The sequence below is a fragment of the Trypanosoma conorhini genome (assembly GCF_003719485.1).
Source record: "Trypanosoma conorhini strain 025E chromosome Unknown Tco_14.4_contig_00426, whole genome shotgun sequence".
Lineage (NCBI taxonomy): Eukaryota > Euglenozoa > Kinetoplastea > Trypanosomatida > Trypanosomatidae > Trypanosoma > Trypanosoma conorhini.
The window spans coordinates 1-15,018 of NW_021704513.1; the positions used below are offsets into that span (position 1 = coordinate 1).

The 15,018-nt window shown below is 57.0% G+C and overlaps 8 protein-coding genes across 8 annotated transcripts, besides 12 other annotated features; 1 reads left to right on the forward strand and 7 right to left on the reverse strand.

Annotated features, from left to right (window-relative positions):
• Positions 1-92: 92 nt before the first annotated feature.
• On the reverse strand, positions 93-620 carry Tco025E_06371 (nucleolus protein required for cell viability; the record flags this gene model as incomplete). The annotated part of the gene is made up of 1 exon (XM_029373248.1): positions 93-620. One exon carries the CDS (start codon positions 618-620, stop codon positions 93-95), a length of 528 nt encoding a protein of 175 aa, XP_029226645.1.
• Positions 621-893: 273 nt separating this feature from the next.
• Positions 894-936: a microsatellite.
• A 27-nt stretch (positions 937-963) lies between these two features.
• Positions 964-1,025: a sequence feature (A-rich).
• Positions 1,026-1,182: 157 nt separating this feature from the next.
• Positions 1,183-3,384, reverse strand: Tco025E_06372 (putative sigma-adaptin 3, putative,adaptor complex AP-3 small subunit; the record flags this gene model as incomplete). Its single annotated transcript, XM_029373249.1, has 1 exon — positions 1,183-3,384. One exon carries the CDS (start codon positions 3,382-3,384, stop codon positions 1,183-1,185), a length of 2,202 nt encoding a protein of 733 aa, XP_029226646.1.
• Positions 3,385-3,460: 76 nt separating this feature from the next.
• Positions 3,461-3,477: a microsatellite.
• An 87-nt stretch (positions 3,478-3,564) lies between these two features.
• Positions 3,565-3,591: a microsatellite.
• A 65-nt stretch (positions 3,592-3,656) lies between these two features.
• Positions 3,657-4,322, reverse strand: Tco025E_06373 (COP9 signalosome complex subunit 7, variant; the record flags this gene model as incomplete). The annotated part of the gene is made up of 1 exon (XM_029373250.1): positions 3,657-4,322. The coding sequence occupies one exon, from the start codon at positions 4,320-4,322 to the stop codon at positions 3,657-3,659; it is 666 nt and encodes a 221-aa protein (XP_029226647.1).
• Positions 4,323-4,410: 88 nt separating this feature from the next.
• Tco025E_06374 (uncharacterized protein) lies at positions 4,411-4,779 on the forward strand (the record flags this gene model as incomplete). Its single annotated transcript, XM_029373251.1, has 1 exon — positions 4,411-4,779. The coding sequence occupies one exon, from the start codon at positions 4,411-4,413 to the stop codon at positions 4,777-4,779; it is 369 nt and encodes a 122-aa protein (XP_029226648.1).
• Positions 4,780-4,819: 40 nt separating this feature from the next.
• Positions 4,820-4,853: a sequence feature (A-rich).
• A 130-nt stretch (positions 4,854-4,983) lies between these two features.
• Positions 4,984-5,028: a microsatellite.
• Positions 5,029-5,338: 310 nt separating this feature from the next.
• On the reverse strand, positions 5,339-6,190 carry Tco025E_06375 (uncharacterized protein; the record flags this gene model as incomplete). The annotated part of the gene is made up of 1 exon (XM_029373252.1): positions 5,339-6,190. The coding sequence occupies one exon, from the start codon at positions 6,188-6,190 to the stop codon at positions 5,339-5,341; it is 852 nt and encodes a 283-aa protein (XP_029226649.1).
• Positions 6,191-6,576: 386 nt separating this feature from the next.
• Positions 6,577-6,601: a microsatellite.
• Positions 6,602-6,780: 179 nt separating this feature from the next.
• Positions 6,781-6,802: a microsatellite.
• A 179-nt stretch (positions 6,803-6,981) lies between these two features.
• On the reverse strand, positions 6,982-9,129 carry Tco025E_06376 (putative 60S ribosomal protein L7a; the record flags this gene model as incomplete). Its single annotated transcript, XM_029373253.1, has 1 exon — positions 6,982-9,129. The coding sequence occupies one exon, from the start codon at positions 9,127-9,129 to the stop codon at positions 6,982-6,984; it is 2,148 nt and encodes a 715-aa protein (XP_029226650.1).
• Positions 9,130-9,263: 134 nt separating this feature from the next.
• Positions 9,264-9,315: a microsatellite.
• A 252-nt stretch (positions 9,316-9,567) lies between these two features.
• Positions 9,568-9,586: a microsatellite.
• Positions 9,587-9,630: 44 nt separating this feature from the next.
• Positions 9,631-9,679: a microsatellite.
• An 18-nt stretch (positions 9,680-9,697) lies between these two features.
• On the reverse strand, positions 9,698-12,565 carry Tco025E_06377 (U3 small nucleolar RNA-associated protein 13; the record flags this gene model as incomplete). The annotated part of the gene is made up of 1 exon (XM_029373254.1): positions 9,698-12,565. The coding sequence occupies one exon, from the start codon at positions 12,563-12,565 to the stop codon at positions 9,698-9,700; it is 2,868 nt and encodes a 955-aa protein (XP_029226651.1).
• A 403-nt stretch (positions 12,566-12,968) lies between these two features.
• Tco025E_06378 (transcription factor) lies at positions 12,969-14,783 on the reverse strand (the record flags this gene model as incomplete). The annotated part of the gene is made up of 1 exon (XM_029373255.1): positions 12,969-14,783. The coding sequence occupies one exon, from the start codon at positions 14,781-14,783 to the stop codon at positions 12,969-12,971; it is 1,815 nt and encodes a 604-aa protein (XP_029226652.1).
• Positions 14,784-14,982: 199 nt separating this feature from the next.
• Positions 14,983-15,009: a microsatellite.
• The last annotated feature ends 9 nt before the right edge of the window (positions 15,010-15,018 follow it).

Here is a 15,018-nt window from a genome sequence, read left to right on the forward strand (position 1 = left end):
AGGTCCGAGCGGGAAACAGGGGTAAAAATTAAACGACTTTCACTTTATTGCTTGTCGTGCCTAAATTCACCATGTACGACCGGTCCAAGGCCTCAGAAGAGCAACTCCTTCTTTTTGGGTCGTTTCGTCGTTTTTTTAGCCTTCGCACGAGCCGCCTCTCTTGCGGCTTTTTTTGCCACAATTTGCTTTGTCTTGCGGTTCAGCCGCACGTTTCGCTTCAGCCGCTTTGCCACCACCTGCTCCAACTCGGGATTCTCCGCAATCCACTCGTCTGCGAATGACTTGAGGCGGCGCCGTTTGTTTCGCCCCGTGCCAGCGAAGAAGCCAAACTCCACGAATTCGGTTTGCTCATTGCTGCTCTTTTTCGGCGCCTGGTGCTTCAGTTCGGGGTTGACGAAGTTGCGGAAGTGCAGCAGCTCCAGCTCGCGTCGCTGCTCCGCGCCAAGGTTCGCCTTCCGCATCCCGTACCACTGCGACAGGGTCGCGCCACGCTCCTTCCGCTCCCGCCGTATCGCGTCCTTCCGCTCCTTCCGCCCCTGCACGGAGTTGCTGTCGCTAAAGAAGGCCGGAGACGTCGTCGCCGCCTTCGCCATCATGGCCCTCACCGAGGAGGAGGCCATCGGAGGGATTCCTTCGCTTCGCTTCGCACCGCAGCTCCCACGAGGCACCAACCAACTCGAAGGGGCGACGGCACAAACGACGCGGGAAAAACAAGTCGCGCGGGCAAAGAAGGAAAGAAAGAGGCAGAAAAAGACGGTGAAGGAAGGAGCGGCGGAGAGGCCCGGATCAAAACAGGACGACAAAGCCGCCCACGTGGGGAAGCAGGCCACTCCACAAGAGACGCGAATAAAGGGGGGGGGGAGGAAAAAAAACGCACACACACAACTGGCGAAAACAAAAACAGAACAAGAGCAACAACACCAACAACAACAAAAAGGACCTCATGCCATGTGAGAGGACGGGCACAAAGAAAAACAAGAGCAACACAAGAAGAAAAGGAAAGAAAACAACTACATACAAATACATATGAAAGAAAGACATTTCCATTCTTCATCTTCTATACTCTTTTGGTCTCCTCCCCTCACTGTTTGATCGTCGACTTCAGTGCATGGGAAGCAAAAGTACTGGTTAACCCGCTCCCACCAACAACGAGCCAGGGGCATCCGACCAGCCGATAAGCGCTCATCTGGCCTCAAGCTCCTTAACCCTAGCTGCAAGGGTCAGGTTCTCCTGCAGGACATCGTGCAACATGCGCTGGAGGTTGCGAATTGGAAAGGCACTGGACAAGTCAACAGCACCAGAAGAAAGATGCGTCATCGCCGAAGATGCAGCAGCACTCGCGGATGGGACGTTTACAGCCGCCAAGTTCCTCGTGTCTCCCCGCTTCACAGTGGCGCAGCGCCAGCGAGAATCCTGCAAAATGGCATTATTGGAGGAAGTTTCCCTCTGCGTCTCCACCACAAGTCGAAGATGGGCCTCATTTTCTGCACTCATTTGCTTCCCACCGAATATACTCGCATGCTCCCGCGAGAGGGTTGTTTGGTCCCTTGCCGAATCATCTCCAGTGCAGGCCCCATGAATTTCGGCAACACCCCTCTGTGAAGGTGTCGTAGCGTGGGCAACAGAAGAGCTTTTCGCCCGTTCCAAGGCCCTGCTGCGAGCTTCCCATTGCTTTAGTTCTTCTTGCGAGTTCGCGAGGGCGGAGCGCAGTTCCTGGTTCACCTGTTGCCAGTGCTTCAACGCCAAACGGTGTTCCGACTCCTTCGCTTCAAGCCTCGAAAGGAGCTCCTGGACACGCGTGTCATTGCTGGCCTGGCTGCAGAAAGGTTCAACCACTACTGCTGTCACTGCTTCTTGCAGCTCCCCAGTTTCAGGTGCTTGTGCAGCCACGGCATCGGACACTGATGCTGCTTCGTCCCTTTGCGCCCTGGCAGCGGCTGTAGGGTTCGGGGCGGGGGTTGTTGCAGACGTGTCGCCGAGGGACGACGGGACAAACTGTCTGGAAACTTCGCACACCAGCCGTGTCGAGATGTGGTGAATCACTGTGCGGTGCACCTTATCCAGCAGCTCCCACTGCGTCGCCGCCCTTTTTCCATCACAGCGAGTCTGTTCGAGTGCGAACTGCCTCTCCCGCAGGGCTTCGCGAAGGCGCGCCATATCCTCCTTAAGCTGTAAAACATCCTCGTTGCCCGCAGAGTACATCTCCTCTGTCCGCAACTCAGAATCATTGACCTGCCGCTGAAGCTGCAGAACTGAGTTCTGAAGCGCGCGGTTCTCGCAACGAAGCCGCTGCACGCTTTCCCGCAATTTAACCCTCTCCGCCTCTTCCTCAGCCCTACACGCCGCCACGGCATCCGCCCCTTCACCCGCGTGCATCGCCTGCCGCGACTCGGGATGGTCGTGGAGCAAAGACAGCAAGCGATGTAACTGCCCCTCCAGCTGCCTGTTGTGCAACTGCAGCGCGTCGCGCTCGGCCGTCAGTGTCTCCAGCCGCTCGTTAAGCTGACCGTTACCGTACTCGAGCTTCCTAAACTCGCCTTGAAGCGATTTTGCTGCCGCCTGGGACTTCTGGAGGTCCATTTCTGTCTGGACTAAACGGGCTGTAAGGGAGCGCAGCGAATCACCCGTAGCCGCCGCGGGCTCCGCCTGTGTGGTGAGCCCGTCACACTCGCAGCTCTGCGGCGCATTGCGGTCACTAGCCTGCTGGATAACGTGCTGCACGGGAGAAACGGCGGCGGCGGCGGCGACGGCGGTGACCTCACCGTCGTTGAGTACGCCCACAAGAAGACTGCACTGAGAACGAACCGCAGCCAGTTCATTGCGGCACGCTTCTAGCGCCGACACGCACGTCGCAGTCTTCTTCTCCTGCTCCCGCAGCTTTTGCTGGGCCTGCAGCAACAGCTTTTGACCACTCTCCATTGCCAACAGCTTTACCCGCAAGACGCCACATTCCTCCTTGTAGTCATGCTTAGCCTCTTCCACAAACCGCAAAAAGCGTGACTTTGTCGAACCTTTCGCAGTTGCCTCTGACACTTCACTTTTCATTTTGCCCTTTACCACCACGCCCTCTAACACATCGCCAGCAGCAACAGTGCAAGTGCTGCCCGGGCCTTTGCTGGACACGCCGCTGCCGTTTACTTGGCTAGCCCTAATGGGAGAGGCAACAGCGGTGCTTCCACGAGAGGCAGCTGCGAGGAGCTCACGAAGCGCCTGCGTAGCATGGGGGGAATTTTCTGCGATGCTATTACATCCTACACGAATATTGTCGATGAAGGCACAGAGCTCCTCATTAAGTTGCCGGGTGTGCTGGTAGCTTTCCACGAGTTCCTCCACCGTCAGCGGTAAAGAGTCACGCTCCGTGTCAACCCCGCGGCAAAGCGGCATACAAACAAAAGCACCTTGCCAATTATCCCTTTTGTCGCACCCATCCTGTTCGGTTGGTGCCGTTGAAGCATGTGCGTATATATATATATATATTCGTGTTTTCATGGACAGAGGGAGAAAGCGAGAGGGCGAGAGGGGGAAGAGCGCCATAAGATGTTGGGTCCTGTTGCCTTTCACTTTACACGCACACGCACACACATACACGCATATATATTTGTTGAATGAGAGGAGGGAAAAAAGAGTTTCTCGCCGCCGCCTCTTTTCCCCCTCGTTCACGCCTCCATCACCTTCAGCAGCATCTCAAGCTGCGCATCGCAGCTGCGGCACCACGCCTCCAGCTTTTCCCGCAGCTTCGCAACGTCCTCGAGCCGCACCTCCCGCGCCTCGAACTGCTGCAGAACCACCACCCCGCCGCGTTGGTCAATGCGGCCACGCAACAGCCCGTCAGACATCATGTCAATAAGCAACGCTTCCGCCTCGGAGGGCACGGCGGCGCCGATGGTCTCCTGCACCGCTCGGATGCGGAGACCACCACTCATGTCATCGCGGCCGCAGAGGGAGAGGACGGACAACTTATTCATTTTTTGGTACAGCAACGGCGTCAGGTGGGCCTGCACTGCATCAGGGAGACGACGCAGCTCATCCACCACCCCGTAGCACAGGACCTCCAGCACTTGTGGGATCCACGCAAACAGGGGATTGCTACGGAAATTCTGCACCGAGGGAAGCTCCAAGAGGGAGCCGTAGAAGAAAAGCAAGGGTGCGTTAATGGCCTCCTCGGCCAACCTGGCGGCGTCAGCGTCACTCACGGCATCACCGATAAGCTGGACATACTCCTGCATAGTACACATTGTCCAGTCACCGTCTAGCTGCAAACTGGGCCGCACTATTTCTGCCGCCCCAGAAAAAGCAGAAAGGAAACGCGGAAGTGGACCCATCTCTCTCTCTCTGTATATATATATATAAAGTGAGCATTGGGAACATCAATAAAAAAAAGGACTCAAGAAAAAAAAACGGATATACTTCATGATAACTCAGAGGGCAGTACTCCCACAATATCACACCATCCAGCCGTCAAACAGGCAATGCCGCCACCACGCAGAGGTGCTGCACGTCATACGCAATCGTGATGGCGCCTACTTCCGTCTGTTGTGCGGCAGACTCTTGGCTCCTTCCACTCGCCTTGTCTCTGTCTCCTGTTCAGAGTCTTTGCTCAGCCTATCCCACAGGGCCTCAGCATCCTTTCTCGCCTCCACATACGCGGCACGTGCCCAAACCGCTATCTTCTCTGGCGCGTCACGCTCCAACCGTGCCGTCTTCTTCGCCACGCGCTCGATGATCGGCGCCCGTGAACCCTCCGAAACAACTGCAGAGAGCAATAGACGTTTGAGGTAGTTCAGTGGCATCAGTAGGGCAAGTGAGGCGCGTAGAGAGAAAAACAAAACAAAACAAAAAGTCAAACCAAACAATTTATATATCAGCACGCATATGCTCAAGGAGAGACTGTAGACGAAAGAAGAAGGCTATATAGCTATATCTAGAAGAATCCACGTCGCGACCCACAATTCAAGTCCTTGTGTATTCCCTTATCCTAGCTATCGCATGCACGCACGCACACACACGGGGAGAACACACACACACACATGCAACGGGACAAAAAAAAAAAGAGAAGCAGCAGAAGACCACGCATCGGGAAACATTTCATCAGTGAAGTTTTGCTGCAGCTGCGGCAGCGCCGGTATTACTATTGCAATCCCCCTCCGCTCTGCGAGACCTCCTTGCTTGGGTTTAATGAACATTAATCCCCTTGTAAAGAATCGCCTCCACCGACACCGGATCAAAGACGGAAAAAAGGAAAAAAAAAAGGCAATGTGCCGGCTTCTGTTAAGCCCGTGAAGTCCACCGCCTCGCTCTCTCGCCGCTTCTCCATCGCCTTCTTTTCCTCCTCCAGCTCTCACTTGGCCTCACTGTAGCACTTCACCTTCTTCTTCTCCTCCATCTGATAGATGGCGGCTTTGGGGATGTTGTAGCGCTCCGGCAGCAGCTCAATGAGTTGGGCCACCACGTTGCCCTGAATATCAATGGAGCTTTGCTTCGACTCCTCCGAGGACGTCACGCCGGCCCCGCAGGAAAACAACTTCTTCCACTCCCGCGAGACGTCCTTCAGGTTGAAGCCAAATAGATCCAGGCCCTTTACGGAGGTGGTCATCTTGCGCCCCTTACGCTGCGCCAATTCCAAGAGGACGATGCGTTCAATTGCCTTTTTTGTGCCGCGGCCCTGCACAAGCCGCTCCAGACGCTCCCGCTCCGTCAACGCACGTCGCTTGCGGCCGCGCTCTTCTGCCTCAGCGAGTTCCTTCGCATGTTCAAGCAGCCACGGGCGGCACTGCTCGTACATTCCACTGTACTCGCACATCTCGGCAGGAAAGGTGCAAATGGGGCAGTAAAGCACCTCCACTGGTTCAAAGCGCGAGACCGCGAGATCTTCCTCCAGTTGCTCCGGTAAGCCAGCCGCCAAGTCTACGGCGTTTCCCTCCGCCTTCCTGTTAGCTCCTACACCCTCCGCTGCTTTATCCTTTTCCGTGCTCGACCCCTGCGCCGCCGTCCGCGGTGGCGGCTGCGCCTGTCCCTCCTTCTTAGCCTTGCCACCGGCCGTCCTGCCAAGCTTGTTGCCGTGGTACACCTTCGCCTTGGCGACGGGCTGCTCTTCCGCGGATGCCGCGTCGGAGTGGGCGGAGGAGGCTTCGCTCAGCACCTCCTCCGCCTCGTGCGCGGCCGTGGGCTTGCCCTTCTTGTTTCGCCCCATTCTCACGAACGATGGAGAGCTGATGGACCTCTGGCGTTGTGCACCGCCCAAATTCCACGGAAGCAAAGAACCGCCGCGCAACAAAAAAAAGCGCAAGCCCACAGAAGCAAGCAGGCAACCGCACAGATATATATATATACATATCGAAGGGGGGGGGAATAAAAAAAAAAGCAAGAAAGTCATAAAGTCAGTGGCCACACGAAGAGAAACAGGATTAAGTACAAGTGCATACAAGAGAAGGATTCAAAGAACCAATAGTTAACTAGACAAGCAAGAAAAAAAAAAGTTTGGCCCAGCTGGACCGCGTCGATTTTGATTGCACGTCGCGCTCCTCTCCTAGCACTCGCCTCACTGTAGCCCAAGCAGTAAATAACTTGTCACCCAAAGTGGTGGTGATGGTGGTGGTGGTGGAAGAAAAAGTTGACAGTTATACAGAGCAGAAAAGGGCCAGGAAGAAGTGAACTCTTCCAACTCGAATGTAGGAGCAAGGCGATGGGGAACAGACCACACATACAACGACAGGAGAAGAACAAAAACAAAATTACTGTTCTACGCCTATAATGAACAATAAAGTAGTAGTCATGAGTAAAACACACACACACACACATACACGCGCAAGTTTATTTGTACATGGTAAGAAAAACAGCTATATACATAAGCAAGGGAGGCCTTTAACGTACTGACAAAATAGCATAGACAGCACTTTCAGTGCTGCGTTTCGTGTCCGGCATACTCATCATTTACACACTCCCCCGCCCACTCCACTTTCAGTTAACCAAGAGTACACACCTTTACGCATTATGCTCGCCCCCATGGAAAGAAGTTGAGCGGGCGGGAGACAGCGACGTTGGAGCGGACACCAATTGTGGTGGTGACGGAAGCTGCACCAGAGGCGGCAGCTGGGCGGCAGCCCCAGCATCTCGCTGCGGGGACACCGGTGGAAAAGGATTCATTTCTGCTGGTTCGCTTGCGCTTGGTGTTGGGTGCACCTCCAGTACTGAATGCGAGTTGGGTAGCTTCTTGAGCCTCACTAGCGGGGGAAGCCCTTCGGTCGGCGGTGGGCGCGGGGGAGTTTTGGAGTACACACGCACCACCGTCCGCCTGGGTTGGTGGTCGTTGCCCGCATCGCCGCTTCTGGCGTCAGCTTCGCGGGGCCTACTGGGGCGCTGCACCATCTCGGAAACATCCTTCCTTATCTCCTCAAGTACATCGCGTACCTCGTTTTCGTGCTGTTTTGCAATTTCCAGGGTGGCGTCAAGCACCTGTCTGCGGGTGTCGCTGATGGCAGCGAGAACCTCCTCCCGGGGCATTCCGAGCCGGTTCTGAAGGCTGCGAAGCTCCCCCCAGACGTTGTTCAACTCCCCGAAGAGGGAGGCCGGTACAAGGGCCCCCGGATCCGGGTTCAACGGCGCGGCGTTCTCCGTCACGCTCGCGGGCCTCGGCTGCCCCTCTCCGCCGCGCTCCAACGCCCGCGTCCGCTCAATGAGCAGTAATATCTCATTACGCACGGCATTGTCAAGGAACTGAACCTGACTCTGGAGGGCATCCATGTCCCGCTGGGGGGTAAAGGCGCCGTGCGCCTCCGACCAGACTTTGTTCAGGGCAGCCGCTATCGCGCTGTGCATCTCAGAACGGTAGCTCGAAAGCGGTTTTATGCGTTCAAGCAGATCACTGTGAGAGACCCGAACCGCAGCCTCCATCAACGAGCGCAGCTGCATGCCGCTGCGCTCCAGCATGGCGGAGAACCCGCTAATTTCCTCACGCAGGCGCTGCTGCTCATCCTGCACCGCCCGCAGCGATTGCCGGCCAGCGACGACATCCTCACGAAGATGCACCAAGGAGTTCATTTTAATCTCTAGTGAATGCGTTAGGCTCTCCACGGTTTGACGTAGCTGCGCCGCGAGTTGTTCCACCTGGGCATTCACCTGCGAAAACCTTTGCTGAAGGCCGACGTCCACGGCCACCAATTGAGACATGTGGCTTTTCCATCCGTCCTGCACCTTCTCACCAAGGTTTGTCAGACTCGAGCGCCAGTTTGAGTCAACTGTTTCCACCAGCTGCCGCTGCGCGGCGACTTCGGCGCGGAGCTGCTGGTATGCCAGCTGTTGGGCTGCCTCCGACGACTGCTGTCGAGACGACACATTCTTGACATCATTGGCCAAAGTAGTGTACAGAGCTCGTAAGGCGTCTTGCGTGCTCGCATTTTCGGCATTTAACCCCTGCCTAACCGCCGCAAGATCGTGCCCCAAGGAGTCATGAAGAGATTGCATGTCTGACTTTACTCTCTGATCTAGTGCAAGAAGCGAGGCCTCTGTCGACTGAGCAGAGGACTGCATTTTTGCAAGTAGACTTTCAGCTAACAACTTAACATCACCAGACATGGATTTGTGCAGCTCCGCCAGGGAAGCGCGCAGGGCACTATCCACCGCATCCACACGCTGACGAACCCCCACAATCTCTCCACTTGCGTGTTGCTGGACAGACTGTATGTCACCCCGCAGAATCTGCTCCAAGGACTTCGTCGCAGAGGACTGTGACTGCAGCATCGACTCCACGTTGCGTAACGCTGACATCAGCGAACCCTCTAAGGCTTGCAGCCGTTGATAGCAGCCAGCAATGTCACTATTCATCTTTTGCTCCAACGCCTTAGAAGTCCCCTGCAGGCGCTCCTCCAGCACCTGCACCGATGAAGCCTGACGCGACAGGGCGCCCTGCATTGCCTCCATTCTGCCGTTTTGGTTCTCAAAGCCCCTATTCATCCGAGACGCCAACTCCTCACTCCGCGTGGCTTGATCGCCTCGACCGCGAGCCTCGCTCGCCGAGACGTGCTCCTCCAACGCCTTCAGGCGCTGCAGCACCATCACCATGGCCGACTCGCTCCTGCGCAGGAGATCCTCCATCGAGGCCACCCGGTTGCTCAGCGACTGATAGGCCTCCATTGAGCCGCGCTCCCCGCCCGACGCACACGCTTGCTTCAACTTCAACGCCTCACCGCGGCGCAAAGGGGAGCCTGCCGAGCCACCGCCACCCCGCAGCAGACGAGGTGCGACACGGATCAAACTGAAAAGCCTGCCACACAAAGCGCGCGCCCACCCACCCACCCCCACTGACCCACACACACACACTAATCCTAGTTATGGAAACCACAAGAAAAAAAAAAGAGCAAAAGAAATCAAAGACAAAAATAAAAAAAAAATAACTCTCAAACAAATGAGAAAAGGCGGCAGTTGGAGAGTTGTTAGACAAAACAATTCCAAGCGGCCGGCCACGACGGTAGTGTTCTTTTAACAACAGATGGACCTCGGTGAGGAAAGCATTAAAGAGGCATAGATACGCATATATACGAGGCTGTTGTTTGTTACTTGTTTGCCTCCCAATTTTTTTTCTTTTTTTTTTCACGGCGTTGTTTGCTTAACTATCCATGCCTATATGTATGTGTGTTTCTTTTCTTTTTATTCCTTTCTTCCTCCCTCTCTTTTTTTTTGTTTCGCTTTAATCGAGGAGAGACTAAACAGCCTCGGCGGAGCGCTGCCGTTTCTGCGGGACTCCATCCACGTTGGCGGCAGCGCGAAGAAAAGGCGGCTCGGTTGTGAGTGTCAGTGGACCCAGCGAGCGAGTCACGTAGTCAATGTAGTACGTCCGCCGCAGGACCTCGTGGAGGCGTTGACTGTGTCGCTGCATGTACGCTAGAAGCGCCTCCAGTATACTGCGCACCGCCGGCATGGCGGCCAACGCCGTGAAGTGGTACGCCGCAAGGACGGAGTGCATCACAAGGCTCGCGACACCGCAGTAACGGGCGTTGGTGACCCACTCGCGTGTAAACTGCAGGAGCCGCAGCAGCTGCTCCTCGCTGAGCGAGGGAAGGATCGAGCGACACAGCGAGGCTTCACACTCCTGTGGGTCCTTTACCGACCACCTCATGATAACCTGCCGCAGGTTTCGTGGGTGGTTCAGCCGCAACGCGAGCATGAAGGCCTCCGTGTATTGCCCCTTGCGCAGGGCGTTGGCAAGCTCCTGCTCCTGCAGTATCGCGTCGTGGCGCTCGCTGCGCACGCGTTCCGCCTCCTCTGAGGTGTAGTCCTCGGTGGCCACCAACACCCCGTCCGCGGAGCCCGACAAGAGCAAGACACTCTCATGCACCTGCTCCACAACACTCAACGCCCACACTCCGCCCTCGTGTGTCTCGCCGGACCAGACCACCTCCGACTCGGCGATCGCCCAAACACGCAGGACACCCTCCGCGTTTCCAGTCACAAGTTGTGTTCCCCCATTAAAGAATGCCACCTGCAATACAGGGCTGCGGTCCACCTGCAGCGCCTTCACACAGGTCAAGGAAATGAGGGACCATAGACGAATACTTCCGTCGTTCGACGCAGACGCCAACACACGGTCACTCGGAGAGAACGAGAGCGACGACACCGCACGACGATGGCCCTTCAAAGAGGCCTCTCGAAAGAGCTTTTTGCCAGTGAAGTTCCACAGATGAACGTTCTTGTCCTTACCGGCGGTTGCCAAGTACTGATCATTGGGGGCGACCGCCACCGCGTGGATGGAACCCTCGTGGGCGGCGTTAATGCCGGAGCGGTGTGCGAAGACAACGGGAGTGGCCGCCGTTGGCGGCTTCGCTGCCGTCCCAGCATGCGGCAGCGCAGGGACGACGTGCACCCCGGCATCCCAGAGCCGCAGGTTCTCGTCGGCGCCTACGGAGAAGAGCGCCATGAAGCTCTCCGACTGTTTGGCGTTAAAGGCAATGGCGGTGATGTCGGCCTCGTGGCCGCCGCGCCCAATCGCAACGGTTTCCCACGTGGCGGTGGACCAGAAGCGAATCTCGCGGTCCTTCCCAGCGGTGGCAATGACGCCGGCGTCGGCAGAAACGGCGCACGTCAACACAATGTCCTCGTGCCCGCGCAGGGTCTGGGAGGAAAAGCAGCCGCTCGTCGGATAGCAGCGCACGTCTCTGCTATTTGTTACGACGACGCGCTGAAACGGAAATCCGGGGGGAAAGGGCTTGAGGTCCAGCACCTGGTCTAAGAATCCCACCAGCGTGGAGGCGGCGCTGTACCCGCTCCCCGCTGCGTCGGGGCGAAGCAGCGAGATGTTGAAGGCGGCGTCAGCGGCGTAGAGCGACGAAGAGTTGCCGTCGTCGAGCAAACCGTACAGAGGCCCGGCCTCCTGCATCCCTTTGGGGCTCTGCGCAACCAGCAAACTTCGAATGGCCCCTTCATCGTCTGCGGGTCCGTCGGCCCCCACGGAGTGCCCTCGCATTCGGCGCGCAAGCCGCAAAGGCTCCGTGACACCAACCCTGTAGGTGGCAAGTGTCCCGTCAACCGCGCCAACGTGCAGTCGAAAGGGGGACTCAAACACCGCACTGGTGACGTGCTCCTTCACGACAAAGCTACGCACCTCCTCTAGCTTGGGTGAGTCCACTGCGCAGATGACAAGTTTGCGGTCACGCCCAATTGAAAACAGGTGTTCATTGTTAGGCGTCAAACACAACGCCTCCACGGCCGAGACGTGAGGGTGGCCGTGCGTAATAAGGGTTTTGCCAACAAAGTCAAACACCGCTACGTGACCTTCGAAGCTTGCCACACAGAGCAATTTTTCTGTCGGGTCAACGTAAACGGAGTGGACGAGGCTAGCTGAAGGAATGCGTAGATTATGTGTGAGGTGGTGATTAAAGACATCCCACACTTTTACCCCACCATCGGTGGAACCAGAAACAAGGTAGCGTCCACTGAAGGTGAACTGAACCACGGCAATGGCCTGCTGAGCCGCCGTCCAGCTACGCAGCGGCGTGAGTGCACACGAGAAGTCTTCGCTGTGACTGGTGGAAGGAGTCACCGGGGAGGCGGTGTCTTTGGCCTCCCCCTCCTCATGGATGCGGTCAAGCCGCAGCACGTAGACCTGCAGGGTTCGAGTGCCTACGGCAATGTAACTACCGGAAGGCGCGGACGCAGTAGGAGAGGGATCGAGTGATGGGTTCCTCAGATCCGAGTCGTTTCCTTCCGCCGCTTTTGTTTCTTCCTTCGCCTTGTCAAGCCTTCGCTTCTTGCCATTCCCGGCAACGCAGTTGGCGGTGCCAGGCGTCGACTCATCGCGAGGCATAATCGACACGGCATCCACACGAAGGATGACGTCCTCCAGCGGCAGTTTGTACGACGCCAACAGCTCCCCCGTGCTTGCGCGAAGCACGTTCACGGTGTCGCCGCAGGCCATCACAAGGCCCTCCTCGCCCGGCGCGGACGCGGACGCGGACGAAGACAACGACGCGGAGGAGACCCCGCGCGGGGCCGGCAGCTGCAGGGAGGCGACATTGCCACCGCTGTACAGCGGCGACTGCGACCACCTGGTGCGAAAACAGTTCTTCCCCTCCATCCGCGCTCGCCACCAGACTCCGGACAGGGACGTCGGTCAACCGCCAAAAAAAAAAAAGAACAGACTGTCCCTCCTTCCCTGTTAAATATTTTTCCCCCTTCTTGCGCAGAGTTGTACAAGCACGGAGAAAATAAGCCAGACGACCTCCCAAAGATATTGTAACAGCAAAGAATATACACATGTGCACATATACATATATATAAGGATGCATGAAAATACACACACACACACGTAGCCCGGGTTCCAACGAACCTTTAGGAGGGAAATTCGTTACAACGAGACGCCGGAGCAACATCAACGGGGAGTTAAATTTAGCACCAACAAACACACACACGCACCGACGCAGCGAGAGAAGGACAGGTACAGAACATGAAAGAATCAACACTGAGCAGGGCCCAAATCCTCATTCGTTTAACCAGTCATCCTCCGTCCCACCGTCAAACTCGCTCGTGAGACCAGGCACAAGTTCATCAATATGCGATACATTCACGGATCCGGCGCCTCGGCCCCTCAATGCACGCGTTAACGCATCCTGCACGGTTGCGTGCTCCTTAATGGGCTCGCGTCGTCGCTTCCGTGTCGTGCGCGACTCCTCGAGTTTCTCAATTTCCTCCTTCGTGCGCGCCTTGCCGAGGTCCCAGGCTTCCCCGTAGAGGGCCTCCCCCACCTTCTGGCGACGCAGTCGTTCCTCGTTGTCCAGCACCAGGTAGGGGTCCAGGTCGGTGGTGTCCTCCAGGGCAGGATCCTGCAAGACGATAAACTCCCACGGCAAAGCGAAGCGTCTTTCGCGATCGTACAGCGCCTCTGCAAGGGACTCCGGCAGCGTCGCCGCGCTTCCCGCTGCGTTGGGCGGAAGGGGCAAAGTTGGGGCAGGGCCGTCGTCCGCGCCCGCGTCTGCAAAGTCAAATTCCCGACGAAGTTCCAAAACATTCGGGTCTTGGTTCATGAGTTCTTGGTAGTACGCCGTCATCTGCCGCATTGGCGGCTCCAACTGTGTCGGCGGAGGCATTTGCGAAAGCCCGTTTGAGGGCTGTGAGGCACACTCCGACTCACTGCGCTCCTGCTTCAGCAGTATCTTCACCTCCTCCCGCCGCACACTCTCCCGCACCTTTTCCGGGTCCATCGGCTTCGTGTTGGGAAGGCCGAGTATCTGCAGCTGCTGCTGCGGCGACAGCTTAGCCAGGTCCAGGTTCGCCTCCGTGGCTGTGGTGTTTTCCAGCTCACAGTGGCGCTCAAGGAAGCGTCGCCACTTCTCGCAGCGCTCTGCCGTCGCGGGGGCGGAGACCTTGGCCTCCGCCACAAGCTCGTAGTAAGTCGCTGAGAGCCTCCGCATTTCGGCATCCACGTCAGCGTCGGCGGGAGTCGGGCCGGAGGAACTAAACGACGGAGGCAGTGAAACCTCACTCTTCGTGTACTCATCAATACTTTGCAACCCGGCCGTTGTTGTGGATGCGAACTCGTCCAGGCGCCGCACAATGGTTCCAGCCGTGAGGCGAACAAAGCCACACACCTCATCCGGGGAGCGCGGGATGTTAAACATGTAGCATGCGACGAGCAGAGCCGCAACGCAAACCCCCATAGGCCGCCTCCCACAGCTGATCCAATCGTCCCGCATGGCACGAAGCACCTTCAACGCACATACCACCACGGGCCCTGTCATGGCGCCTAAATCCATCTGCTCCGCAAAGCGGTGCACCATGCAGGAAGGGTCGATGACGGGCACTTCGGTGTGCGTCGCCTCGCAAATCTGACGCATGTAGGACAAAATCTCATACGGACTTTCCCCCGTCACCTCGGAAAAGTCGTATATCATGTGCGAGGTCCGTTCACGACGACACACGGCGTAGAGGACGGCCGACAAAACGGCGGGTCGAGCACCGGACACCGCGTTCAGGCCCACCGCCAACTTGTATATAGCCAACGCCATCTCAATCATGTCATCGCTGATATCTAGCTGACGCGCAATGGAAACCATGCCACGCCGAGCGACCTCTATGGAAGGGCGGGCGGACGGCATCCTCGCCCCAATGACTCCCCGTGTGGGACGAAGATGCCCAAGTGAGCGCAGGCCCCGTGCATTTGACTTTTCCTCGCGGGCAAACACCGGATCCAGCTCAAACTGCTGATCCTGCACAAGGTCGCCGCAGAGCGTGCACGTGATTGTTCCCCGCACTCGGTCCGAGTACTGCGCCGAGGCGGGGTGCGTGCAGAGCGGCATGGCTACACCACAGATGGGCGTGCGAAGGAGAGAACAAAAAAAAACGAAAAAAAAACGCAAGAATCTTTTTTTTTTTTACCCCCGTAGAACAACAACGAGAAATAAAAAAGTGCAGAGACGCCCCCGCGTTTGCGACCTGCCACAGGAGACACAACAACGACTCGCGCCGTGGGCAAAACAGCCAACAGGCATGCAAGCGGAGAGAGAGCGAGAGAGAGAGAGAGAGGCAGATACA